The following is a 27,449-nucleotide window of genomic DNA, read 5'->3' as shown; positions in this document are numbered from 1 at the left end:
TCTTCTAGGGATGAGCTTGCAGTTGGGAAGTTAGAGGCTAGTGATTTCCGACTTCTTGGTAACCACCTGCTCTTTCTCATCCAAAACGGTCGGATTTTCCACAACTTTCTGACCAACAAGATCCTGCTCTCCTTCGAATATAAACGCAATCTCTTCGAGAGTGCGGTTCTTGGTTTCCGGGAATAGGAAGTAAATCACGAAAATGAGCACAAAGAGCAAGCAGCAGAAAAGGATGTAGTATCTCTGGCCGATATCGGCAAGCGCGATCGGGTGAACAAACTGGCCCAGGATCAACGACAAATTGGCCGTCATTAAAGCCGTGGAAAGGCCAAACGAGCGCAGCTTGTAGGGGAAGATCTCCACCGTATAAGCGTATAACATGGGTGTCCAGGCAATATTGAAGAAGAAGCAGGCGATGAAGATAAAGGCCAGCACCCCCTTTGCTGTGCCGGGGTCTTGAGTTCTGTGGAACTCCATCGAAAGAACAGTCCAGCATACGTAACTGCAGAATAGGCCGACGGCAGAAATTAAAAAGAGGGTACGGCGACCGAGCCAGTCGATCATGAGAGCTCCCACGCCGACAGCCCCCACAAAGTTTGCAATCTGGAGAATACCATTGACCAGGGTCTGCTCCTTGGTTTGTGTGATGCCGATCGTATCAAGGACCAGGGTGAGGTAGTAAGTTACCTAGATAATAACGTAACCATTAGTTGCGAGTTCTCACACAGTGCATATCTAATGTAGGAGTGGGAAATGAATCCAATCCAATCCACATTGTGGGGTGGTGATACTGACCAGTCCAGTGCCAGACCACTGTGAGTAGAATCCAAGAAAAACCGCGATAATTGTCCGGCGGCGGTTGGCCTTGGTGCGGAGCATTTCCTTCCATGGTGTTTTTTCGCCACCTCCCTTTCCATTCTCCAGGTGTTGCATAATTTCCTGCATCTCAAAATCCACTAGAGGAGATGCTTCATCCCCACCAGCATGGTATTTGACAAAGATTGCTCTAGCCTCTTCGATGCGACCTTTGGATACCAACCAACTAATGACTCAGTTAGAGAATGACCTCCTTGTGATTGAATAAAAGGGAAACCTATTTACCGAGGAGACTCAGGGAGGCACCAGAAGAACAGTAACTGCAATACCGGCATAGCACCCTGGATAGCGGAAGGAATTCGCCAAGACCAGGTCGAATTCAAGGTGAAAGAGCCATAGGTACCCCAGGCGGCAATGATCGCGCCAATGTAGAAGGACGAGTTGTATAGCGCAGTGAGCTTACCACGTTGTGTGGGGAAAGCAAGCTCCGTGATGAGAATGGGCGAGGGCTGTGCAACCATGATAGTGCACGAACCGATCAAGTAGCGTGAAACAATTAGCATCGCTACATTCTGTGATGCGGCTAGAAGAATGGCGAATGCCACCATGCCACAGAGTCCGACGAGCATTGGCAACCGGCGACCATACCGGTCTCCTAACCAAGAGACAGGGAATACCATCAGCACCTTTCCAATAGGATACACAGCATTCAGGGTACCCAGAATTGCCGAATTGGGGTGATTGAAGTAGTCCTTCCACTGCGTCAGGGACTGGAGGCCGTTCATCATAGAGGCTTTACTGCCAGTTAGCCATGAAAAGGAACCCATACGAGGGTGGAATTGTTGATGTTTCTTACCATCATATCCGACAGCACTGGAACTGACCAGGGGCACTAGCAAAATCAGATTCAACTGAATAAGATGCCAGCTTCTGTACCAGGGCTTGCGGTCTTTTGGCAACACCGCTTCGACGCCGTCAAACTCGGCATCGCTTTGGTTCTTCTTATTGAAAAGGCTAAGCCTCATTTTGTTCAATTAGATGGCCCACAAGGATTGTGAAAATGATGAATATTCGTTTGGTCGGGTGATGAAAAGCAGATAGTGAATTAAGGAGTGAAGGGATATTTGCTGTATTTTATAATCCCAAAGTCCGATATATCAAACCCTTCGCTGGCGAGAGATACTTTGTCAACAACCAGCATGGACACCCTTAGGCTTTCTGGTTCAATCTTGATAGATCTGAGTTTGTGGCGATAAGAGGGGGTTGTCCAATGATGTTGTCCTTTAAACCCGACGAGGTGTCAGCATTGTTCCCGAGGTCATCTCGTAAATTAGAATCTGGAGGCGGGGGTTTAGAGCGCTAGATGTGAGTTGACCATCGCAAGCCAAGCTTCGAAAGGTTAATTCGCGTGCAGACGGATTAAGAATCATGCATGTATCTGGCGAATGGGACGTTATCTACGGAGGAACTGGTTAGCATATCAACGCCCCACAGTCAGTCCTTTGATTGCGGGGATTCTCTACTTCTCGTATCTTCTCCGGGTGCCTTTCAGTCTGGATTCTTTGTTCCATTCGGTTAATTCCCCCCAGGGCCGTACCCCCTTCGGCAACGCCCCAAACCATTTGAAATCTTTATCGCCTAAACTCTTGTGGCTAAGAATACTCGTGGAAATTTTCAAGTGACTCTAAAGCGATAGTAAAAGGGGGAAACTCATCAACTATCCTCCAGAATTGCTTGAGAAATAGCAAACATGGAGACATCTATTCTTTCAGATTTCGACGTGAACACGGTTCTCAGGGAGGCAACGGTTGCCGAGAAAGTGGGTCTGATCTCAGGTAACTGTCCAGAAATACTATCAGCGATTTCTTGTTGAAACTGACAAATTTGATGATTAAGGGAAGGACGCATGGCATACCTATGATATTCCTCGACTGGGTGTGCCATCGATTCGCTTCACTGATGGCCCAAATGGTGCCCGAGGCACGAGGTTCACTGCAGGTGTTCGTGCCGCTTGTTTGCCGTGCGGCACTGCTCTTGGAGCAACGTGGAATCAAAAGCTCATTCAGGAAGGCGGCGTACTCATTGGAATGGAGGTCAAGGCCAAGGGTGCGCGAGTCTGGCTGGGTCCTACCGTCAACATCCAGCGGTCGCCTCTTGGCGGTCGAAACTTCGAGTCGTTCGCCGAGGATCCGTTCTTATCAGGCAAGATAGCTGGTAGCTACATTTCTGGGGCTCAATCGACCGGGATCGTGTCGACCCTAAAGCATTTTGTCGCGAATGATCAGGAACATGAGAGAATGGCGGTTGACGTCCGTGTCACCGAACGAGCTCTAAGGGAAATTTACCTTTTGCCGTTTCAAATCGCTCTAAAAGAAGGTCGGCCGGGAGGCATCATGGCTTCTTACAACAAAGTGAATGGGCTGCATGTCTCCGAAAGTCCCACGCTGCTGGAAGATCTGTTGCGGCGGGAATGGGGGTTTAAGGGAATGATTATGAGTGACTGGTATGTCAAACTTTCCCATCACTGCTACTACGTTGGAAATCACTAATCAGAGATGCACACAATAGGTATGGCACGTATTCAACAGTCGAGGCCATGAATGCCGGCCTGGACCTGGAAATGCCGGGACCACCCAGGCTGCGGGGCATTCTAGCTGATTTAGCTGTCTCATCTCGCAAAGTCTCACATGCGACACTGGATGCTCGAGCCCGCAATGTACTGAATCTTGTTCAGAAGTGTGCGAAAATTGAAGGTGTCGCATCCGTTGAATCCATTCGAGACTTTGCTGATGATCGATCTACCAACCGCAAGCTCGCCGGGGAAAGCATCGTGCTCTTGAAGAATGACAGCAAAATTCTGCCTATTCCGTCTCACGAGGTTGAAGAAATAGCCCTCATCGGACCCAATTTAAAGAATGGAGCATACTGTGGTGGAGGAAGTGCTCAGCTTGATGCCTATTATGTTGTTACAAACTATCAAGGCATTGTTGAGCGACTCACCAACAATGGATCCCGCAAGGACGTGAAAATAAATTACGAGATTGGAGTCCATTCTTGGGGATTCCTCCCGTTACTCGGCTCCCAAGTCACATCGCCCGAAGGTCGGGTGGGAGAACTTACCATGCGTTTCTTTTCGGAACCGCCGTCCAGGCCGAACCGTAAGGTCATTGATATCATCAATATCACCGACTCGACCTGGCAACTTATGGGATATTCCCATCGAAAGTTGGGACCGCAATTCTGGGCTGATGTTGAGGGGACATTCTGCGCTGACGAGACTGGCGACTATGAATGGGGCATCGCATGTTGCGGCACGGCCAGTCTTTTCATTGACGAAACAATGATCATTGACAACACCACCATTCAGCAGCCGGGGAATTCCTTCTTCGGAAGGGGAACCACGGAGAAGAAGGCTGTGATGCATATGAAAGGCGGTCAAAATTACCATATCAAGGTTCAATTCGGAAGTCTTCCTACTTCCAAGATTTACAAAGAAGGTGTAGTGGCCTACGGTGGCGGAGCTGGCCGTATTGGCGTTTGGCCAGTCTCAGACCCAGAGAAGGCTATTGCTCGGGCAGCGTCTCTTGCCAAAAAGTGCAAATACACCATACTGTGTGTAGGACTTGATGTAAGGTCCCCGCGACATCAATCCAATAATATTTCAATCACGGTTGGCTGACATAACATTACAGAAAGAATTAGAGAGCGAGGGCTATGACAGACCGACTATGAATCTGCCTGAGCCAACCGATCGATTGATTTCCGCGGTGCTGGATGCTAATCCTGATGCAATTATTGTCACGCAATCAGGTGCACCAATTAACATGCAGCCTTGGGTCTCACGGGCAACAACTCTTGCTCACATGTGGGTGAGTAAACCTGGACTTTCCTCAATTTTCGCCTAAAACGAGATTTACCGACTAACCATTGTCACAGTACGGTGGCAATGAGATGGGAAGAGGACTAGCTGATGTTCTATTTGGCGATATCAACCCCAGTGGCAAGCTTCCTCTTACTTTCCCCAATGCTATTGAAGATACGCCAGCTTTTCTGAATTTTGAAAGCGAGCGCGGTCACACTGTGTATGGTGAGGGGGTATACATTGGCTATCGCTATTATGAAAAGTTAAACAGAAGTGTCGCATTTCCGTTTGGGTGAGTTCTCCCATATGAAACATTATGTCCTCCCTCTACATCTCCGGCGATTTTGCCAACTGCTAACCAAACCTCCTGTTCGAATTAATAGTCATGGGTTATCTTACACACAATTTGAATTTTCCGAACTCTCTGTGTCGCCGAAGGAAGTGAGTGTGTGCGTTCTCAATACCGGGTCAATTGTAGGAGCCACAGTCGTACAAGTCTACATATCTCCCTCACCAACAAATTCTATTTCACGACCGATCAAGGAGCTCAAGGGCTTTGCCAAGGTCTTCCTTGACTCTTGCGAGTGCCAGGATGTTGTTATTAAGCTTGACCGTCTGTCAACTTCATTCTGGGATGAGACTTTAGGTTGCTGGGTGAGTGAGAAGGGCATTTATGGTGTTCATGTGGGCCACAGTAGCGCGGATATTGTTCTATCTGGATCATTGGAGGTTGAGGAAACAACTACTTGGACCGGTCTTGACATGTAAAATATGCCAGGGTTTGAAGTTAAGCCTGGCGAAGAGTCAGTTTGGAGCTGTGTCGAGCATGAAAGACCAGCGACATCACTCGAGATGGAGATTTAGATATCGATTTTTATTCAATTTTCTATCCATATTGCCTTCAATATTTACGTTGTTATTCATAGTCAAAATTCGGGCGTTTTTCGTCCATGCCTTCTCTCAAGAATTTAAAGATTGTCAATCATACACCTAAACATATACCAGCGGCAAGTATGAGTGGCAAATGATTCGTTTCGAGCCTTTAAATGAGCAGTGTGTATATACCACGTTCTATGCCCTCACACAATACATCATAATGGGATTCTCCTTAGTAGTACAGCCAAACTTAGCCCATATGTTTCCTCTCTCGTTACAATAAAGAGGGCTAGCTTGAGCTTCATTCATTAGCAATATACGTCATGCCTAATACAATAGGAATCTTTCAAATCAAACCCAAGAAAACAAATTCTATACTGGCGATAACCATCGTGCCTTTGCAAATGTAAGGTTTGCTAGCTATCGGCAATATTTCCAGCTTCTGCGCCACCGAGAAATGTGTATCACCTCCACAATTTGAGTGGGGAATAACATGATAAGATACCTCCAAATATTCCATACCCGCTGTTCAATTGCCGGTACCTAGACTCCCGGGCCGTGTAGAGCTATGTCCAACATTTTGACATTCGAATTTAACGGCTAGTACTCCTTGAAGTCCCCGGGCCGAACCCCCGGTGCTACACTCGCAGCCGGCGTCTACTGAGAGATTCCGTCCACTGGCAGCTTACGATAGGTAACTATCACAGATGCGCACTACGTTTCCATTTATATGACTAGCTGGTGTCAAATATCAACCTCACACCGCTACATTACCCTACGGCATAGCTCCTACCTCATACATCCAACTCTTGCTTTGAACTCCATCAAAATGCCTCAGGAGCTTTACGTGCCCGCTATTTCACTTAAGGGTATGTCCTCTCCATCAGACTCATTGAAAATCACGTAATAATCTCGGCCAGACTTCGAGTCCCGAAAGGAGGAGATCACCAAGCAGCTAGTGGAAGGAGCCGAAACTGCTGGCTTCTTTACTCTTGTTGACCACGGTATCACTATTGAGGAGATTGAAAATCAGTTCGCCCTCTCGAAAGCCTTCTTTGCTCTGCCTCGAGAGATCAAAGGGAAGATTCCCCATGGTTTGCACACCAACAACGGCTGGGAGTACAAGGTAAATTAAGAAGCCTTGGCCAACAATGTGAAAAATAATCTGATTCCAAATTCTAGTCACAAATTCGTCCTAGTACCGGTGTTCCAGACCAGAAAGAATCTTTCTGGTTACAGCGAAACTCCCAATGGCCGGCTGATGAAGATGTGCCCGGCTTCAGTGAAGGCACCAAGAATTTTATTGCAAAATGCGAGGGAATCTCTAAACAAGTCTGTAAGTGCTCACAATGTTCTCTCGTTTACTAATACTCACTTACTAAAACACTATGACCAGTAAGCTGTCTTTCCATTGCCTTGGGGTTCCCGGAGAATCACTTCAACGATGCGATGGATGTTGAAGCCAGCGATAACCTTACGCAAATGCGCATGATCCACTATATGGCTTCCGAAAATGCAGCGGGAACATGGAGAGCTGGTAATCACACTGATGTTGGATGTCTCACCCTGCTGTTCCAGCGCGATGGTGAGGATGGACTGGAAGTCTGTCCTGGTCGCAAGAATCACAACGACAAAATCATTGGTGATGATTTCTCTCCCATACCCGCTAAGACTGGTCCCATTGTAGTCAATATCGGAGACATGTTGAGTAAGTGACAGTCTTGTGCGGAGTTCCGCTTTCTTCACGATGTGTGTCTAGAAATTGTCCACTAACTGCCTTTTCTTCAACGTATTTAGTGGCGTGGTCTGATGACCGTCTCAAGGCCAACTTTCACCGCGTCCGGGCTCAAGACGTTGGCCCAAGCCCAGATCGTTATTCCATTGCCTACTTTAACACTGGTCGGCGGAACGTTGTTATGCAGGGGCCTCTGAAGAAGTAGTAAGTCAATTGCCAAAGGATTTCGGAGATTTGTATGCTGGGTTACTTATTATCCTCTTCAGCCCTGCCATCACTTGCGGTGAATATTTCCGCGAAAAGACTGTTGTCCAATTTGGGTAAGAAACACCACCAAACAATTTCCATGCACATCGTGACTAAAGACAAATATAGACACAACTTCCCAAAGACCCAGTCACCATTGGTTACTGACGCTCCCATGGCTACCATGGCCGCTGTGGCTACTCCAGCTGCATAGAGCTTTTATGGATTATGGGATCAACCCATATTTTTAGTATCGGGAGTTCTACATCCGAAGTATATAGCCAACTTAGTTTTCACCTAGCAAACCATCGTGGTCCATTGAAAATTTATGTATTTTTCGTCAAATATACCCGTATATTGGGTCAGTTGAATTCTCAAGATGAAACTATATAAAAGCCAAAGGATATAGTATACCATGCAAGGCAGAATGACATAGGCACTTGTAACTCGTGTTTGAAAACGAGAATTTTCATTTAATTGGGTCATAAAGCTGATCTTCGAAGGTGAAGTGTAATAAAGCCATCTATTGGCTCTTTTCCAGCGCCTCACGTCTTCCAGTACTCTTGGGATCCAGATATGGCCTCTCTCCGAGGCCAACAGCACGGTGTCCAGTGCGCGGGCCAAGTCCGTCATAATCCCAAGTTGCTGCGTGGTACACCGATCGGTTATCCCAGATAGCTATAATAACAGTCAGATAGGGTAGTCAGATATTTTTACAGGGGACCATACCAAGATCGTTCGGGTTCTCCCAGCGTTTGCGCACCTGCAGGTCATGGTTCTCAACGATAAGATTCACGAACCAGTCGAGAAGATGACGGCTCTCCTCCTCAGAGACACCGTTGACCTTCTGAACGTGCGTGCCGACAGCAAAGACACTCTTCCAGCCGGTGACAGGGTTGGTACGGATGACAGGGTGCTCAGCGATAAGCTCTTCTCCGACGTTCTCAGGCGCGCCACGAGGGCCAAGGTGGATGGTGAAATCGTTGCGTTTGGCAACTTCGTTGAAGCCGGGTTGCGCATAGGTTGCGGTCAGGCCCTCCAGGAACTTCTGATAAGGCTCGGAGATACGGTCGTAAACCTCGTAGCCTGAGGCCCACAGAGTGTCTAGAAGATGATTAGTTCTCTGTACAATTCCATATAGTATGCAAAAGGGGTCTTACCACCACCAGTTTTGGGAAGCTCCGTGAGACGCAAGAGAGTATAATCGCTAGGAATGGGCTCAAAGGTGATGTCACTGTGCCACTCCCTGCGTGAGGTCTGCTTTCTCGTGTTCCTGTCCTTGTACAGCTTTTCCCGGCTTGCGGAGCTGATTACACTAATCTCATCATCCTTGACGCTGTGTTCCCGACCTGAGTTTGCTACTGGGTGGATGTGCAGTCCGGATGTGCTTGGCTTGCCCGAGAGTTCACCCAGTCGTTGGACAAGCTCCTTTTGCAGTTCGTTGTCTAGACCATCCTGCTTACGGAAGAAAACAACACCTCGTTGCGAGACTAAAATATCATGTCAACTCTATCCTCCACATATAATAATGGGTATAACTCACTGGTCAAAGCAAGTTCTCGGATCAGATCATCAGAATTGGGGGCGCGCAGGAAATCCTTCAAGTTGGCGTTGGGGAATTCACGTCCAATGACTGGAGTGACATCGAAGGACTCGAAAGAATCAAGAGATCCATTGGACTTGATAGGCTCACGAGCGAGACCTGTCAGCGTAATCTTGTCCTCGACGATGGGAACCACCGTAGGTGCGGTTTCGGTGACGGCGGATGCCATAGTGAGGTGGTTGTGGACTGTAGTAATTGTTGGACGGAGTTTTTTGTTAGTGCTGGCAGGTAAAATACAGGACCATGTTGTCCATCTTATACTTTGCGACATACTAAATGATGCCGGTTATCCGCTTGCGACATCTACTTCTTGTTGTGCCCAGGCCTCATTATCGCAACCCCGCAGATCTGGAACATTGCTGTCGCACAGTTAGAGTGAAATCACGTCTTGTATGTTGATGATCCCAATAGATAGCAGTCAACTTGTGGTGTCAAAGTTCAGATTCGTCATTTTCCCCAGGAATTGTCTGACATCCCGCCTCTGGAAATCTCACCGTGATGGGATCATATCTATGGGAGGTTGCGCAACACAGTTGATTACCAATGACACTATACCTACATTAGTTAAAGCCAGAGGTTTTGTTCAATCAGATCAATCCAAAAATAACTGCACTGCTCGCTTATTTTAATTGTCGTCGGCTAGCTGTATATGTTATTACATGCATGGGTTATGCTCAAGCACGCCATGGATGGCCCGACCAATCGCATGAATAGGGAAAGAGTATCATTTTAGACGTAAAACTATCTAGCGATTTATTGCAGTACCTATTCGGTGTAAGCGAGATTCAAAGTTTGTTCATTCCTGTGATATCAAAACTGTACGAACTAACTTCCATACACTAACGGGCCAAGTCAGCTCCCCCATTCCTTCACGTGTAAATCTAGAAATGGTCCAATTTCCAGAGAGATAATCAATGGGCAAATCGGAAATCCAATCGCTTATTTCCTTCGTCCTTGGTGGTTGCCAAGTAATTCGCTTTCTCGTCGTCCGTCATAGCATTCCATTTCTTGTCGCGGCTTTGATTGCGCCAGACGTAGTATACCTTGGTCAGCAAATATATGAAGATATTCGAGACACCGAGTCCCACCAAAACACCATTGCCTCTCCGATAGCGGGGAGCATCATCTGAGTCAAATTAGCATATCAGACAAAGACGGAAAATCAAAGGAGGTTTATGACCAACCAGCGCGATAAATATTAGAAGCAATAATTCCCGATGATTGGACACACATGTTATACATGGCAGCTGAGACCGTACGGGATCGGACAGTGTTCGAGTTGCGGGAGTTCCAATTCACTTGAATGGCATGCGCTGTGATTTTGTGAGCCAAGATACCAAATGTGCAACAGGTGCGAATAGGTGAGCGTACCATTTGGATATGCTAGCAGCACAGTCATAACCGCCCATACACCCCACTTGTTTGCAGTACTGATGTCGGCCACATATAAATAGACCAAGAAGGGAAGTATCCATATCTGCCCAATCACAGAGATCAAAGTTAATTGACTTGTAATTTCCGAGACATATGTGAGGAGTAGAAGGAAGATAATGGACAGCACTTCGCTAGGAATAACCAAGAGATTCGTCACAAAGGTGTTAAATCCGAGGCCCCTCAGAGTAAGAGTTAAATATTGCTTGGGAGGTACCACTGGCGTTTGGAAGGTAAGTCCGATGATGTATATCGGCCAGAGATCATAGTCCTTCAAACTCTTCCAAAGTAGTTTGGGCGTAATAGGCTCTCGATTGTGCATGGTTCCTTTACTTGGGTCATCGCGAATTACTCGATTGACAATGATGGTTTCCTCCCTGTGAATTCTATCAGAAACTATACAAAATTTTACAAAAGAAAGGTGAGATGACTTACCGCGGAGTAAACCAGCCTGATTTACCCCGAGACCAATTTGCAGTCTGGCATGGTCCTGGGGGCATCAAAACATATGCAGATAGACCAAATAGAAGTGTCAGAAGGCCCTACACTTTATGTGAGTCAAACGTCCTTTCAAATTATATCAGATGTCTACTCACTTCCAACAAGAACAGCCAGCGCCATCCCGATTGACCCTGCACACCACGAAGATGCAAAAATCCGAAAGCAAGAAATCCAGCAAGAATATCCGCAATGTTCATAGCTGTCCAAAAGAAGCCGAGTCGTAAAGACAGCTCATGATGTTTGTAGAAGTAGGACAGATATAATATCACCTGCGACTCCGTTAGCGGTGACCCATAAGAAGAACGTGTGCAACTTACATCTGGGATAAATCCGCCTTGCAAAATACCAAGCAGGGCACGGCACAAAAGAAATGTTGTTCTCCCATTCAGTCCATACTGTGCCATAGCAACTGCAGACCAAAGAACCATTTGGGTCGGAATCCACCGATCAGGTCCAACCCATTTACTGACGAGTTGGGAAGGAAGCTCGGCGCAGAGGAATGCGAGCTTAAACACCGTATTTCCAAGATTGTAGTCTGGAGAGATAATGCACTCTGGTTAGCCCTAGGATATCATAAGATGAAAAAGAGAGCTCTGGTTCTTCATTTACCATTCGTGTTCATATTCAATTCTGGAAGCATGTTGTCAGTCAGAGCTTGGGATAGATTGGACCGATCTAACTCCAAGCACATGAACATAAGGCAAGTAAATATCATGATGCGAAGATCAATCTTTCGGATCAACTGGTATTCCTCGTTCCATGTCCACCGAGCAGATGGGTCGAATCGGTGAAGATTCTCCCAGTCCGCGCGGGGTTGATATTCCTTCGCGGTGTCAGGGTTGTCATAAACGGACGGCTGGGTTGCAACTGCTTCGGGATTATAGCCTTTGCCTCGCTGAAACCAGAACCGACGTTCTTCTCCGGGTTGGCCCAATGGTGCGATGTCAAGACTTGTAGAGGAGTCTGTATCTGGCCCTTTGAGTACTGAGATGGATTCATTCGGGCCTTTCCTTGCAGTGTACACGGTAGACATCTTGATGAGCCAAAGATGTTACAACCAAACGTTAAGATCTATTGGTTTTTTTTTTTTTTTCTACGTATGAAAAGTTTGAAAAATCCGGCCTCTTTTTATAGACCATGCAGCGACAATCTCATCGGGATATTTTCCCTGGAACATGTTTTCACTGATAAGAAAGCACTTGGCACTAGCTTGCATCATGAAGCCAAGTATGTAACAATTGTTCTGTTGGTAGTGTTGTGAGAGGTTCAGGGTCAGGGCCAAGAAGGATCAAGGTTTCTTAGGAATGACATCTTGGTGGCTGAATATCACATCATTCAGTCGAAAAACCACATATTATCCAAACCAAAGGATTTTGAAGAAATCAACTACCGGGGACCCCGGAACAAATATATTTACCGAGAAAAGCGCAAATTGTCAAATCCCTTTCAGTGAGGTTGGTGGGTTTGGCCTTTTTGACGCTGTCACGTAACCTCCGCCTCGATGCTCTCGACATAAAAGTCCCGACCTCGCCTTTTGATCCCCCTCTTTTACTTTCACCCCTCCCACCAGTCCCTCTATCTGCACTCGTTGCTGTTACTTTCCATTTCTCGGGGATTTCGCTCGATCCAGCCCCGTGGCCATATCCAACATCCTTTGACATATATTTTCCTATATTTCTCTGCCGAGTGATGGGGCTCCATTTATCAATTTTATTGAGATGATCTCATCATGCGCCTAGATCCTCTCCAAAAGTGTAGGCCATTCAAGTGGCCGGTCTTCTTTTCCCTTCCTGATAAGCCTTCCTCTCATCACACCCGGAGCCTAGAACCAGTTTCTGCAAATTATCGCTCTCGGAAATCCCAATCTGAAGTGATACAACTTCATTTTTGCCATTTTAAACCAGATTCGTGCAATGTAGTCAGGCCAGTCGGGCCAGTCAGCCCAACCTGCCATTTACGAGAATGTCAAAGAAACCATACAGAAATCCCATGTCTTGCTGGTGGTCTCTCGCGCAGCCAGTTTGCCGCAGCAATCGGTCGAGTCGCCGACCATCAGACAGTCCTCCAGATTTTGATGCAAATGATTTAGTAAGTATTTCCTATTTCCTTCCTCTTTCATTTTCCCCTAGTCTTCCTCCTTCCTCGCCTCCCCATTTTACGTCTTGCCATCGGACGTACAGTTTATGGCCCTGCCTTGAGATTGGAAATTCTCAACGTATTGTTCTTCCCGAGTATCATGGATACATCAAGGACCTAGTGGTAAGGCACGGATGTAAACAAACAAAGCTTGAATCTTAGCCACCAAATCGCCTAATCTACTACCAACCTACCCACCCATATCGATCTATTAATTTCAAATGCCTTCATCTCAACCAAAACGGTTTTAAATAAACTCAAGTGGCAGATTTGTCTATCTGGGCATGCCTCTCTTCTATGCCCTAGCATCCTGTATATAAAAATATACGCGCAGCGAATGAACAAAAACTGCTGAACCGCACACGGTTAAATAGGCTGATACTCCATCAAGGAGGGCCTATAACTAAGTTAGTAAATAAACCAGCGAATTCAATATAACCAGGTAACATCATGTCCAGGTCAACCGTGAATAACGTGAATGGCCCGCATGACGGCCATAGGCTGCAGCTAGCCATAAAAACACGAACACAACCCGGCCTCGGCCTCGGTCTCGGTCTCGGTGTCTGTGGATGGGGATTTTCGGTCTTGGGTCTTATCCCCGACACTAATAAATACCCCCGCGTGGCCACCGGTTTTCTGACAATCCAGCCAAAAGCATTATCCATATCAACACTATCTATCCATCGTTTACATTAATTATAGACAATATGCGCTCCTTTGCACTGCGTGGCTATCGCTCCTCCCAGCATACTTTCTTCCGGGGCTACGCCCCTCGGCACACCCCCGGTTTTCGCGGTAAAATGGGCGGCCTGCTCAAAATCGCTCTCCTAGGCACTTGTACCTACTTCGTCGCGAAGAAGATCTCCCAGTAAGCTAGGTTCCCGATCTCAGTCATATCGTTGCTATTGATATGTGAACTGCGGAGGAATGATTGAGCTAACAGATTCTCTAGCGCAAACCAATCTCCTCCTCATGCTAGCTCCAATTATGGCTCCCAGTCGGTTCAGCCGGTTCCACAGTGAAATGCACATCGCCAGCCGGGTATTCGGTATTAGTACCCTGTGTACTCGATCCTGGTCCCTTCAGTGGAGTTCCAACATCCCAGGGGGGCTAAGACGTTTAAATAGTAGAAGATGCTTTATTGGGCGGTGATATTAGGGGACGACAATGTATATTACAAGAACCACAGATAATCAACGGCAGTGGGATCTAGAATCCTTCATTTGAGATATCCCGGCATTACGTTAGGGCCACAGACCAGGCCCTCGTTATAAATCGTTGAACTCTCACATAGAACGGCCTTTCTTTCAGCGAAAGATATCAAATATCGTACCAACATCATCTTTCTTTTCTTCTCTGAAGCCTGATCACCTGGCCCATACTAGATAATTGTTAGTGTCAGATCCTTCTGACTGCCTCTATAGTATGGCAGACTAAAAACAATATATTTTGTGCCATGTACGACTAGGGTCATGACAAGGCAGCATAGGCAGCTGGCTATTCTTGTTTACAGTAATTTGAATTAAGGGTCAAAGGATCATCTGATATTGCTTACCCGAAGCGGGAAACCCTCCAGGGCTCGGGTATACCCGGCCGTGTCACATGGAACCCCTCAGCCCCGTAAGATGGATTAAAATGACATCAAATTTTGAAGGGGAGCTTGGAAACACCGAATAAAAGATAAAAATAAAAACTAAGCGAAGCGAAAAATTGAAATATGCAAGGACTGAATCCACTCGGGCGCCCAAACGGGTAACTAGTGTGTACTACTCTATCTACGGATGTTCAAGGTGCTTACTCCGTGCTCCTTATTGCATACTCCGTACTCCGTACTCCATACCAAAATGGTCAATCTGATTCCATTTGCCGGTAATATACGGACGGATGAATCTCGTCTAGAGCAGCTAGGCCATTCACACAAGCTTTGAGAACCCTCGCAACCTGGTAACCAGGGGATTGATCTTAGAACTCCAGACACAAACCCGATACTACAACATAGCTAGAAGGTGGGATCTGAACATATATAAATGACAACGGTCTACGGGGTACGGTATTTAAAATATTAAAGCGACGGGATATTATTCCCAGCCCCACTTGATGCCCCGGTCACGGCTGTTGGATGGGGATCTCTGACCCCCGCTCGTATCCCGAATTAGCATGGGCGAAGCACTGTGGCTATGAGATATTAAAACGACCCTCCCCTCTCAAGGGCTAGAGCATGTACTCCATATGTACGTACCGAAACCATGTTGAAGCCTGAATTTAGACTTTCATTTGCCGGAATGTTTACGTTGACATCATTGGTTTAATGTCGTCGGGGTCTAGTCGGATTTCAGGAGTTCTCAACGGGCCTCAAAAATGGGGCACAGGGATCTCATCCTTTAATCTCGGATGATATACGGATGAGCCAGGACTGGAGTAGGGGTTTGATGAATATGTAATCGGTTCATATGGTTACCGAGGTAATAAAATCACTGGCTGCGGAGTGCTCTATACAAATGGATATTTCTGCCAAATGTATTGAAATCTATTTCAACAGAATAAACGGCGTAATCCAAGTATGTTGTACATTCGATATGCACTGACCACTGCTTGAAGCATTTGTTCAGATGGGGCAGTGGAGAGAAACTTAACTATGTTGACAAGGCACGCCCGAACAAAAAATTCCAAATAATTTTGCTAGCTGTCAAACATTACATAAGAAATGGAGTGGTGTTGGTAATCACCCTGGTTATGCCCTATAAATTATATTACTGTTGCAATTAGGGAATGGATAGGCATCTGTATGGTATTGGCCCCCACGTGGTAAACCCCCAGCTTCCCAATGTAGGTAACACTCCGTGCAATTTCCGTGGGTCTCGTCCTATCTGGAAAGATAGAACATTACGGTTCTTCACCCAGTTCGGGCTGAAGAGAAGGTGACAAAAGCAAATACGCCCTGAAGAATGTGTGTAGGCAAAGGGGGAGTAAAAAGTACGAGTTGTAGAAGCTCCTGGTTGTGTGCCCAAGCTCGGACTGGAGACTGCCCAGGTGGATCCATGAGAGACAATGGAAATCACCCATTGGTCAGGGCGTATATGCGGGTGTGGACCGTGATTTGATGCCAACCTTGGCAGTGGATCTAGTGGGTCCCGTCCGAGAGTGTGTTGAGCCTCTTTGGCGAGTGAACGGTGGTCGATCAACCATTTCGGGTGAGGATCGACCTTCGGAATGTGGGCACCCGCACCCTTTTTGTTTATTTCTTTGCTTTTCTTTTACTTTTTTTTATTTTTAACACCCGGGTGTACACCAACCAATCATGGATTTTTCTTGGTGTTGGTTACTCTGAATTTTAGCTCAGCCTACACAGGTTGCTGCAACTATATCATGCCACTTGCCCTACACCGCAATGATCCACGTGTAATCTGCCAAAAATAATACTCACATAGCCCGACATCTTTAACCTGACGGTGATGGACATCCCTATACCCGATAAGGCAACCGAAGCGCAAACGCCTGGTGATGGGGTTGATTTTTGATCGGCATCAAATCTATCATCAGGGCTACCAATCGCCCCACTGTCTAAACCAAACCCTCCTCTCGATCCCTGTAGTTTGGAGTGTAATTTGGTCGTTTAAATTTCCCAATGGGTGAAACTCCATTCCCGGATAAGTAGAGATAACCAGTGTTCAAATACTGCAACGAAGCACTTTGAGGTGGCTGCATTGACCCATAAACGCCCTAGTGGGGCATATCGCACTCCAATAGGATCAAACTTTGTAAGATGTGCAGTTGAACTACGGAGTACGTGGGTGACCGATCCAGGAGGCTGAGGCTCTGATCGACTGGGAGATGATCCCCCGTCATTGTCGTAAAATCACCGAACGTGACCCTATTCGTTTTTGGCCCGAAAGATCCCTGCTCTGTGAAAATAATGATCACTAGGCGTTCTTTGGGTCGTTTCAGGCGTTTTTTAGACTGACTATTTAGTATTAGCTTCGTTCTTGATTATGTTATTAATTAATTAGGCACCAGATCGGCGTCCTGTAGGTTGAGGGTTTAGAGATACGACCGAGACCGTCCGACATACCCACTCCCCCATAGAGCTGTTGACGCTAATAATTAAAAAAGTCCTTATTAAACCGCTTTCCCTTATTTATTTTCCATCCATCTCTTTGTGCTATCTGCCCACTCGAACTCGCACCACTTTTACAACTTCTAAACGTGCCGTGTAACTTCGTCCCGAATGGCATATTGAGCCGCAATACCCCTACAGTATATTTCCGTCGCATACCTACAATATGTCCGCTTTCAACACCCCATTTGCCGACTCCGTTCCGTCGTCATTTGACCTCGAATGTGCTACTCCCATGCCCTCAACACTGACTAACCACAACAACGCAAGTCAAGCGGAGTCGTATCTCAATCCTCCCGTGAATATTTCTTCGTCTTCGCAAACAAGCTCCCACCGAGTCAGCAAAGCCATGAAGGGCAAGCGAGTCCATGCATGCCAACGCCCCGGATGTTCGAAAGTTAGTACCTTTGGGATATTACCAACGGATCATTTCGCTTACCGCCGTCATGCAGGTCTTTACCAGAGCCGAACACCGCAGACGACATGAGCTCAGCCACGAGCCTAGAAAGCGATATCCTTGCACATACGAAGGGTGCAAGAAGGCATTCCACCGCCCAGATTACCTAACTCAGCACCTGGGTCGGCAGTGAGTAGCCCCATCACGATTAGAAGATATTGAATTCAAAGCCTAACCTAAATAATAGTGCGGCTTCAGCACCAAAGGAGAACACATCATACACTCGAATCGACACATCAAATCGTCGGTCAAGCCTGCAACAACAGATGCAGTCACAACCAGCCAATTCACCTCCCATTCCATTCCAAGCGGATCCCACCGACAATTATTCTGGCGTGTGGGGAAGCATGGATTCCTCAATGTCATGTCCCCAGTCTACCAGGGGCCAGAGCCAGTCTTCTGCATCCGTTGATGACCACCCGTCCCCATATTCCTATACGAATGATATCTGCAGCTCGCCCGTTACGAGCGACTCCTTTGCGAACCCCCAATATCCCACTACGGGCATGCCGGTAGAGATGGTGACTGCAATAGACCAATATCTGCGGAGCATCTTAAAGCCTGAAGCGTTTGCGTTGCCCAACCAGCAGATGAATCCCGCCATTTGGAATCCCGATATTAAGATCGATCCTACGTTGACCAAGATCGAGAGCCCAGTGAGTGGAATCCAGGAAATCGTTCTCAACAGAAAGACAAATTCTAATACTTGTTTCAGGACCAACTACCGCTCTATTCATGGCCACCCACCCACCACTTGCAATATGAAGATCATCCAGTGCAGATGAATCACCCGTCCGACAACTGCTGAGCATTTTTCATACCAACGGTTGATACACCTACTTTTGATTTCTGATTTGCTTTAGCGTTTTTGTCCCTCTCTTACATCTTCTCGCCCGCTCTTTTGCAAACCCCCTACTCTTTAAAGGATCATGATCTGTTGATACCTGGGCTACGTTTTTTGGGCGGCATTATACCATTCCTTTATTTATGATACCATGACAATCTGCTGTTTTGATACAAATTTGTTTTAATTCAACTTGAGCTACCTTACTTCAAGAATATGCTCAAAGAGACGCATTACCCGTGCGTTGTTCAGGCATTGTGTTCTCGGGGTCTCGGTCTATTTGTGGAGGTTGTTTGGTTATTAATTACTTACGATACCCACGAGAATATACAACACTTCCTACATACAGCCCTTGCAACATGTATTGTCATAGTGTGTACATGTAGTAGGCAAGCTCATAGTATAGTTGGAAAGTTAGAAAGACTGCATGATATATTTTAATATAGTCAAAAGTTATATATAGAAGGGTCTCTTGCATAAAGTATCCTTTTTTTACCGCCTTCGTATACACATAAGAAGATATTTTAAAGGTCATCTAAAAATTCCACCAAAAGGACATGCACACGCCAGCTGTGATACCCCTTACATGTGGCTCGTTGTGTTGGTTGTGGTGCCTCAAAAAGGCAGCCGGGCGAAGCGCCTGCTTGTGCCACCCAACAGCGCCTACCAACAGTGTCTACCAATGAGTTTAGTACACCGCTTTGTTGAAGATTGCCACACTTTATGTGCTTTTGCTTCGTTTTCCAAAAAGGATGCTGAGTGGTTTAGATCTCGTTTGCGCTACTACGTACTGCGTACCCTGTACATGTCTTACTCTGAGAAAGCCACCAAAGCTATGGCACCGCTACTTTTCTTGTTTTCAGGTAAGTTTGACTGCCGAAGGATGGTATTTATAAATCATAATCTATCTAGATTCTAAAATTTCTGAAAATGCGTGCTTTAACCCGATTATGCGCCAAAGGCAATACCCCACAAATAGTCCCCAGCTTAATTGCAAAGTATGCTTGTTAGCTGTAATTTTAGTATTATTTCCAATACCTTGTGTCGATAGCAGGTTGTACCTCACCCGCACAGGCATCAAATCGGAGCTCGGTCCAGATGCGGAAGCCTATTTAAGGTTCTTGCTCTAATTCCACGGTTTCGATCCACGTGTAAGCCTTCAAATGATGGATGCCGATTCGACACCTCTACGGAGTAGGTGACTTGAAATTCTAGACTCTAGCAAATGTGGGCGTCTCAGCTTCATCGTCGGCATCAGTGCCGACATCAACTCCCCCAAACACACACCCAATCCGGCAAAGATCACTCTGTCTGCCCTTCATGTCGCAACATCCACGAGAGAAGAAGATCTTTCAGTAGTCACCCCATCCAAAATACTCACTAATCTGACCAACGCCCAGTCCCCTTAGAGTGAACCCGCGCCTTCAACCCAAGTAAAGCTCGCATCTTTACGTGGTATTTTTACGTTGTATCTAGGATAAGTAGCCTTTAGGTAAAACTAACCCAGCCGAATAAAGTTGGTACAAATAGATCTGTGGTGTGACTATACTATATAACTTTTTAGTATTGTAACAGCGGTGATTACCAAGTTTCTACATGGCAGAAACCCTACCGTAGACTAGCTAGATATGGAACTAGTGTTTCACAAAAATCACGACTTTTAGAACTTGCCAGGTTGGCTCGCTGCTTTGTAGACGCGTCTTATTCGAGTGCTTGAATTACATTTTGACAACATCGAACTCTTTCTATTCTCTTGTTTAAGAATGGAAGCAAGAGTGCGAGAAAAAAAAATCAGTAAAGGCATCAGCGCCCGGAGCTCTGCGCTGCGGACTCGCCAAGCCCGATTTCTGCCTGGCGCGATTTCTCTATTTAAGTGTGCTCCATTCCCAGCTTGATCTAGGATATACGGTCACTCACAGAACTTTGATCTCGACAATTCGAAATTAACATGGGAATACTCACTGTCACCGTTAGTGGCTCATCCGCCATCACCCGCCGGCCTGAACGAGGTGTTTTGAACCTCACAGTGAACGCCAAAGGAAGCACACGTGAGATTGTTTCCCACAAGGTGTTAGAAACTACCAATGAGCTTAACCAGCTTTTCAAAGAACTGTCTCCCAAGACAGAGTCTGGAGATCCAACTGCAGATGCGGCTGTGGTGACTTATTCGTCCACTTCCCTCCGCACGTGGAGCTGGAACATCCAGAATGAAGGGAGTGTGTTTAAAGTCCAGGAATACCGTGGCAATCTCTCTTTTGTTGCTGTGTTCCGCGACTTTACCAAAATGAGTGAAGTTGCCGGGAAGCTTGTGGCATATTCAGATGTTGACATCAACTCGATTGACTGGGAGCTAACAGCTGCCACCAAAAAAGCTTTGAGCTCCGAGTCCCGCAAGGAGGCTATTCGCGACGCCGTTCAAAAGGCAAATGACTACACTGAGGTAATTGGCCGAAAGGTGGCCGCAGTTGACATACGGGATGGTGGGAACTCCTCTTTTGGCGTGTTGACACGAACTGCCCCGAACCCTTTTGCTGGAGGTGGAGGGGGCCTCTTTGGCAGTGGGCCATCCTTTGGAAAGGCATCTGGAGGAGCCTCAGGTTCAGGCCTCTTTGGTGGTGCTGCTAACAATGCCCCTGCTCCTCCTCCCACTCATCCCACTGCACCGTTCGATCTCACTCCACAGGAGATTCAATATACCAGTTCCGTGCAGGTCAGATTTGAATCAGACCCGAATGAATGAACTACAGTCTTACACCTTATTTCGGATTCGTGCTATTTCGATGTGTTTTTCGGCCAGAAGATGCCGCCTGCGCCAAATTCTATGTACGCTTGCTCCTCTGCTTCCCACTATATTCAGATTTCATACATTGTGCCGCCTGCTACATGTCAAGCACATATTTCTCAGAATTCCACAACGTCTATCTCCATATCAAGTGACAGTATCCATAAACCATAAAGATTTGTGTTTAAATTTCAATGATACCCTCAGCCCTTCACCTAGATAGTGAAATATGCAAAAGCGCAATATTCAACATTCGGAACAACTTGCCCATTAGTCTCAACAAAGTCCATAGTCAATCTCCACGAAGACAAACATCTATTCATTAGATGAGCCGAAATTATTATAGATCGCCAAGCAAATTAAGTGCATCCAGTTCCAAACTAAACTTCACAAATTAGTTCCAATCGGCTCTTCAAGGTTCAGAGGGATACAGGTCGTTGGAATTCCGATAGCACTGAGCTGAACACCATCTGTATTATTGACTCACATCTATCCGGACCGGGTAGCCCCAGGACCGTCCCTCCTCCAAGAAGTTGAATGTGCACCTTTACTTGTGAATATATTCGGTAAAATGAGGATTATGCTTCATGGTCAATCCAAAGGATCGCGCAACTTGATATATATTCAAGATTATACAAAAATATACACATCGGTGTGTTCCAGGTCACAAAACATTCGCAAGCCGGTACTTTCTTACAGGTTATGCTCCATAACAGGCCCATCATAGACCTTTCTCGCACGAGCATAGTAGTAGAAAAGACTGAGCATGATGGTACCCACAGTCCCAACGACACTGAAGTTCATGGTTTGAACAGTCACCACCCAAGACGGTGGCCAGAAGCTAAAGAAGACAGCAATAGTCATATAAATCAAAGCCCAGGCATTGATAAGAATGCCCCAAATGCCTGGCACATGGAATGGGCCCCAGACGAGCTTCGCGCCGGCGGTGTTGATGATAGCGGAATCGCTGCTGCGAACAGAGCTGATCCCGCCCGTGCAACGACGCCAGAGGAGAAGACCGCCAACCACCATGTACGACAGGTAGAGACCGGAGATCGACATGGAGCAGAGGTCGTTGAAGGCGACCGCGGAGCCAATGTTGATGAGCGCAAGGAGGCAGGCAATCACGGATGTCATCAAAACGGAGTATATGGGGACGGCAGAGTGCTCGGTGACCTGTAGTCTCATGATTAGATCGAAGATCATGATCAGGGGTTGTTGGAATAGCAACTTACCTGGCTCCACAATCGCCAGCCGGGAATTCCACGGTCTCTAGCGAAGGACCAAAACTGGCGTGAAGTGGACGCCAACATGCCGACTGATGTGGTGGCGCCCATGGTAGTAACGATGGAGCCCATCACTGCTGTTCCAGCTATGGATCCTGTTGCCTCCAAGAATATTCCCAGGAAGGGGTACCCAGTGGGTGATCCCAGGGCTGTTTCAAGATCCCCGGTGCAGAATAGCATGGCAATCAACATGCCGAAACCCAAGGATCCATTGATGAAGACACTTAGCATGATCGAAGTTGGGACGGCAACGGCGGCATTTGTGATTTCTTCAGACATCTAAAGAGTTTGAGTTCGGATTAGTTCTAGCCTCAATTTTTGAGTAGTTCTCAGGAGACGGATAGACGCACATGAACCGCGGCATCACCACCAGCAAACGCAAAGATGCAGCCAAGCATTCCGACAAAGAATGACAGTCCTTGGGACGGGAACTCCCCCATATTAAGGAACTGGGTAAAGACCTCCTTGGAGGTTCCATGATCGGCCATGTAAGTCAAGGGGATGAGAATGGCAAAGAAGCCAAGAATGTGGAGGATCAAGATCATGCCCTCAAATCGAGGAAGAACTTTGCCGCCAACACTGTTGATGGCGACAGAAAATACCACAACCGCCCAGAATATAAGCGTTGCATGCCAGTTTTGGGGCTTATAGTTGCTGTTCGTGAGCACAGCCAGGCCTTGAATCAAGGTGCCAACCAAATAGCATGAGGTTGCAAATGTGGCTTGCCACCCGATAACCGTAAGCCAACCTATGGAATATATTAGCTTTAGTTTTGGATAGCTCCAGAGATCGTCTACTCACCTGTCAGATAGCTCATGAGCTTCATGCACGATCGCGGTGCTAGCATGGATGTCCAATGATACTGGCCTCCGGATGTTGGTGCCCTATTGACCAGTTAGTTTTCATCCTTATGACAGATCGAGTATTCCGTACATTGATGCCAACTCTGATAGAACCACAAAAGTAGCTGCGACACCAATCCAAACGAAAAGGAATCCATATACGGCTCCAGCTGGACCTCCACTGTGTGGCCTCTGTTAGTCCTGCGGGGTTGATAACTTCTTCACGTCTCTTACTTTTGGTATGCTTGCAAAAATAACCTATATCACAGTTGTCAGCTCACACTTTCTCGGGTTTAATTCTTATCTCCAAGACCACTTACACGACAATTCCCTCCCAGGTAATCAGAATTGTACAACTGAAACCCAGCATTGACATTAACCCAAAATTGCGCTGGTATTGTTAGTCCATATCCGATACATCTTCTCAAACAGCACCTAAGACATACCTTCAAGACGGGGCGTTTTCCCATGCGCGCAAGATTGGCATCATCCAGCTCTTTCCTTGATAATTCACCAATCTCCTCTCCTCCCGCCGAAGACATTTGCTTCGAAAATTGAGACCGCATGATGGAGGTGTGCTTGCCGACAAGCCAAAAAAAAAAGCAAAAAACAAAAATCGATCGATCAAAGAAGAATAATCACATTATACCACAGAAGGTCCAGGGGCAAAAAAAAAGAGAGTTAAAACTAGTGTCAGCGAGTCTGAACATACTAGGATGTGGTTGGGGGGCCCAGTTAGGCGCTAATGCAGCAAGGGCAGGGGTACAGACAACTAGAAATGCCACGCGGGACAAAATTCCCTCATTGGATGGTCGATAGATACATATTGCCAAGCAGTACATAGTAGTACGAAGTCAATGCAGTTATCCTGTCTCACTTCCAGGGCTTCCAAAGGATCTAAGGTTTTAGAAAGAACCAAAGACACGTCAAGGCCATATATGTTGAAGGCAGCCATTTTAATTGTATCTCCACTATCATAGCATTTAATCGATCCTTTATACGGAGTACAGAGTAACTGTATGCTCTATTGTAGTTCTATAGAGTTAATCCAGGTAACAAGTAGTGTAAAATCTATCAAATAAAACACAAATTGAAGTTAAAATTAAAATTCTAAAATGGGTAGATATCTCTAAGAGGGCGATATCCACTGAGAGAGTTTATGTCCCAGTGGCACATTTAGTTCCCCCTGTAAGGAGTATCGGGATTACAGAGCTAAGGAACTTGGTAGACATTGTCATGAATAATGTGAACCATCGATATTGCCATTTTCTTTCGCTCGACTCCGTAAGGCCAACAATAACAACCAATTGTACGTAACCTACTAGGTGCGCTAGTTACACCCGAAGCCGAACAGTAAATTTGTAAATCCCCGAGGCGCAGAGTGGAAACCGAGTAATTAATTAATTATATATTTCTATATGCTATTCTATATTGTAGTGGATCTTCGGCACAGACGCCGTACCCTACCAAGGGTTGTCATTCGTGGAGGGCTACGGGAAAATCCTAATTTCTCGGACAATAAGTGGACCCAAGGCAATCCTTTCGAAACGTTGAATCAATTTGGCAATCCTTCGGTCACTGTCCACGTCCGCGTCTCCATAATCATATTAGACTGACTGGATTGGCTTTCGGCATCCTCGTCCGGACCCGAGGTGACCATAGCATGATTAGTTCCTTCGTGGGGCACTGAAACTAATTCATGAGTCTCACTTCGAGTATCCGCAGTCCGGCGGAAGGTTTTGAATGTGGTCGTGCCATATGTCTTGTGTTTGCTGCCGTAGTTGTTGGAGCTCGTCATACCCAATCCCATTCCCGATGACTGGAGACTATCCAAGAAAGGCTTGAACTGGGGGGAGCAGGCTGTGACGATGCTCACGGTTTGAGCCACTTGGGTGGCAATTGCGACGGACCAGGCATCATAGGTGAAATCGCCCCTGGCGGTTTGCTTGGCGTAAACAAGTTGGAAAATAATCGCGATAATTACGCTGCGAGTGCCGTCTTTGTTAGTGGATTGGATTCTATCACGCGGAGCGGAGTCTGGTCTTGACACATACATGACTCGGATCAAGAATACACTGGACAGCCCAGCCTTTCTGCTGAAATCGGTTTGGATACGGACGATAACCAACAGCGCTTGGCCTATGATTCCGCACTCTGACAAGATGTTTGTAATGCCGAGCCACTTCCACCACGCATCCTGGTACATGGTCAGCGGTCAACCATTTCGGTCATTAAGGATGGACCAGCCACTCACTCGATTGAAACAAGTCCCATGTATATAATCCCAGATCCGTGGGACATTACATTGAAATATCGCCGTGAGAATGCTGGCAATAGTCCACAACCCAATAAATATTCCCAACACGAGGGCGAAGCGGCGATCCAACGATGCGGGAGTTAGGTTGCGAATGAAGAACAGAAGCGATAGTTTGGAGAAGCAAATACTGGCGATGAATAAAACCGTTGCGGAGTGATCAGCCTTTGTTTAATGCATTAGCAATGGTTCGATAAAGGGCGATTCTCATCCATACCTTCATGACGGTTTCAATTTTGTGATCGGACAGCATTCCAAGATGCTGTCCAAGTCCATTCGCCGTGGCAATCGAGATAGCAATTGACTGCGCGATGCAGAGTACCAACGATGTAGTCACAAGGCCATCATCAAATGTCCACTTCCGAAAAATGAAATATTTTGTCCCCAGACGAGTCAAGACGCTCAAGATAGCTGTCACCAGCATGAACCAAGTCAAGACATTGATAGCAGGAGTCCAGGTGTTCTTCAACTCTGGGGACATGACGACAGGATTCAAGAAGAATATGCAACAAAAAGATCTGGGGCCATACGCATCTGGGCACTCAGGCAGTTATCGCATGTGTAATACCCTCAGCTCTACCTAAGGATTTTCGTGGGACCCACAACAACGCCTCGTAGATCATGGTACAAAAATCAATCCACATGGAATTAATCAAAGATCCTTAGAAAGGTTAATAATATTACACCAGCAGGGTTATAGCATGGTTGTTGCAGGGTATGGAGTATAGCAGGGCGTTGTAGGGGTGTTAAAAAAGTTTGATCGCCACGGAGGCCCCGTTATTCGTGTGAAAACTGAATCACTCTCCACTTCACTGTGATCAAATTGCCTAAGACCAATTAAAAGATGTAATTTCGGCTTAATTCAAGTTCAAACGATGGTTAATGTCTTAGCCCCTGTTACATGCTCCATGCAATCTGTCTGGAACTAGTGTTTTTCTTGGCTCTGGTCTAAGATCATAAGAGGCCCTCAATAGGGGACACAAATCTTACATTATGACTTAATATTATTACAAGAATAATGCATTATGCAGCCTTTGGATGTTCTTTTTGAATGTTCTTTTTGGATGTTCTTTTTGGATGTTCTTTTAAGGCGTACAGAATACCAAAGCATATGTATAACCCTGATTGACGATATGACTTATTATTATTTATATTAATATTAAGCTTGTCTTTCAAATTCGATACCTTTTAATAAATGTCCAATACATCCCACATGGGACAGACTAAGATTTTATCGGCTGATTAAATTAAACCAGGCTTTCACTCGATCTTCAAGTTGACCAACCCCTTTCGAGTCTCCATCGCCGGCCAGTCTCCTTCCCGATCGCCTCTATCTTCCTCCCAAATGTCTCGGGGTCATTCATCTTGATATATAGTCTCCGAGGATCTACCTTCCCCATTAATGCTCAACCAGAGGAAGATGTACAGTGTGGCTTCTTCAGAAGCTTCTTAGTCAAGTTCCCTCTTTGCCCTCCTGCGCTCCCTGATATCAATCACATCGGAAGGATGTTCAATCACCGTTGAAAGATATGTAGGGGACACAGTACGGTGTACTTACGATATGACTTATTATTATTCATAGGGGATTGATACAGAGACACCTA

The 27,449-nt window shown here is 46.3% G+C and overlaps 10 protein-coding genes across 10 annotated transcripts; 5 read left to right on the top strand and 5 right to left on the bottom strand.

Annotated features, from left to right (window-relative positions):
• Positions 1–30: 30 nt before the first annotated feature.
• On the bottom strand, positions 31–1,841 carry N7487_007848 (uncharacterized protein; the record flags this gene model as incomplete). The annotated part of the gene is made up of 4 exons (XM_056875578.1): positions 31–687; positions 796–1,042; positions 1,102–1,609; positions 1,673–1,841. 4 exons carry the CDS (start codon positions 1,839–1,841, stop codon positions 31–33), a joined length of 1,581 nt encoding a protein of 526 aa, XP_056727766.1.
• Positions 1,842–2,563: 722 nt separating this feature from the next.
• Positions 2,564–5,446, top strand: N7487_007847 (beta-glucosidase; the record flags this gene model as incomplete). The annotated part of the gene is made up of 6 exons (XM_056875577.1): positions 2,564–2,651; positions 2,713–3,319; positions 3,385–4,444; positions 4,509–4,685; positions 4,753–4,970; positions 5,062–5,446. Coding segments are annotated over 6 exons (2,535 nt in total), but the record flags the coding sequence as incomplete, so codon positions are not given.
• A 937-nt stretch (positions 5,447–6,383) lies between these two features.
• On the top strand, positions 6,384–7,749 carry N7487_007846 (Oxoglutarate/iron-dependent dioxygenase; the record flags this gene model as incomplete). Its single annotated transcript, XM_056875576.1, has 7 exons — positions 6,384–6,423; positions 6,475–6,680; positions 6,737–6,890; positions 6,951–7,262; positions 7,352–7,493; positions 7,556–7,609; positions 7,665–7,749. The coding sequence occupies 7 exons, from the start codon at positions 6,384–6,386 to the stop codon at positions 7,747–7,749; spliced, it is 993 nt and encodes a 330-aa protein (XP_056727764.1).
• A 309-nt stretch (positions 7,750–8,058) lies between these two features.
• N7487_007845 (TauD/TfdA dioxygenase family protein) lies at positions 8,059–9,307 on the bottom strand (the record flags this gene model as incomplete). Its single annotated transcript, XM_056875575.1, has 4 exons — positions 8,059–8,213; positions 8,265–8,639; positions 8,696–9,025; positions 9,079–9,307. The coding sequence occupies 4 exons, from the start codon at positions 9,305–9,307 to the stop codon at positions 8,059–8,061; spliced, it is 1,089 nt and encodes a 362-aa protein (XP_056727763.1).
• A 742-nt stretch (positions 9,308–10,049) lies between these two features.
• Positions 10,050–12,103, bottom strand: N7487_007844 (putative MFS transporter; the record flags this gene model as incomplete). Its single annotated transcript, XM_056875574.1, has 7 exons — positions 10,050–10,264; positions 10,323–10,451; positions 10,510–10,946; positions 11,005–11,111; positions 11,166–11,339; positions 11,388–11,605; positions 11,680–12,103. 7 exons carry the CDS (start codon positions 12,101–12,103, stop codon positions 10,050–10,052), a joined length of 1,704 nt encoding a protein of 567 aa, XP_056727762.1.
• Positions 12,104–13,913: 1,810 nt separating this feature from the next.
• On the top strand, positions 13,914–14,228 carry N7487_007843 (uncharacterized protein; the record flags this gene model as incomplete). The annotated part of the gene is made up of 2 exons (XM_056875573.1): positions 13,914–14,074; positions 14,159–14,228. 2 exons carry the CDS (start codon positions 13,914–13,916, stop codon positions 14,226–14,228), a joined length of 231 nt encoding a protein of 76 aa, XP_056727761.1.
• Positions 14,229–17,486: 3,258 nt separating this feature from the next.
• N7487_007842 (uncharacterized protein) lies at positions 17,487–18,585 on the top strand (the record flags this gene model as incomplete). Its single annotated transcript, XM_056875572.1, has 4 exons — positions 17,487–17,717; positions 17,773–17,906; positions 17,965–18,433; positions 18,493–18,585. The coding sequence occupies 4 exons, from the start codon at positions 17,487–17,489 to the stop codon at positions 18,583–18,585; spliced, it is 927 nt and encodes a 308-aa protein (XP_056727760.1).
• A 1,984-nt stretch (positions 18,586–20,569) lies between these two features.
• N7487_007841 (SIMPL domain-containing protein) lies at positions 20,570–21,361 on the top strand (the record flags this gene model as incomplete). Its single annotated transcript, XM_056875571.1, has 1 exon — positions 20,570–21,361. The coding sequence occupies one exon, from the start codon at positions 20,570–20,572 to the stop codon at positions 21,359–21,361; it is 792 nt and encodes a 263-aa protein (XP_056727759.1).
• Positions 21,362–22,096: 735 nt separating this feature from the next.
• Positions 22,097–24,097, bottom strand: N7487_007840 (putative GABA permease; the record flags this gene model as incomplete). Its single annotated transcript, XM_056875570.1, has 8 exons — positions 22,097–22,579; positions 22,639–22,968; positions 23,040–23,437; positions 23,491–23,573; positions 23,623–23,712; positions 23,766–23,789; positions 23,852–23,922; positions 23,978–24,097. 8 exons carry the CDS (start codon positions 24,095–24,097, stop codon positions 22,097–22,099), a joined length of 1,599 nt encoding a protein of 532 aa, XP_056727758.1.
• Positions 24,098–25,086: 989 nt separating this feature from the next.
• On the bottom strand, positions 25,087–26,326 carry N7487_007839 (uncharacterized protein; the record flags this gene model as incomplete). Its single annotated transcript, XM_056875569.1, has 3 exons — positions 25,087–25,728; positions 25,786–26,010; positions 26,063–26,326. The coding sequence occupies 3 exons, from the start codon at positions 26,324–26,326 to the stop codon at positions 25,087–25,089; spliced, it is 1,131 nt and encodes a 376-aa protein (XP_056727757.1).
• Between the last annotated feature and the right edge of the window lie 1,123 nt (positions 26,327–27,449).

This window comes from Penicillium crustosum (assembly GCF_028827405.1).
Source record: "Penicillium crustosum strain IBT 35664 chromosome Unknown utg000003l_segment0_segment0, whole genome shotgun sequence".
Taxonomy (NCBI): Eukaryota; Fungi; Ascomycota; class Eurotiomycetes; order Eurotiales; family Aspergillaceae; genus Penicillium; species Penicillium crustosum.
Note: the sequence above shows the minus strand (reverse complement) of the source record. Positions and strands in the feature narration are given on the sequence as shown.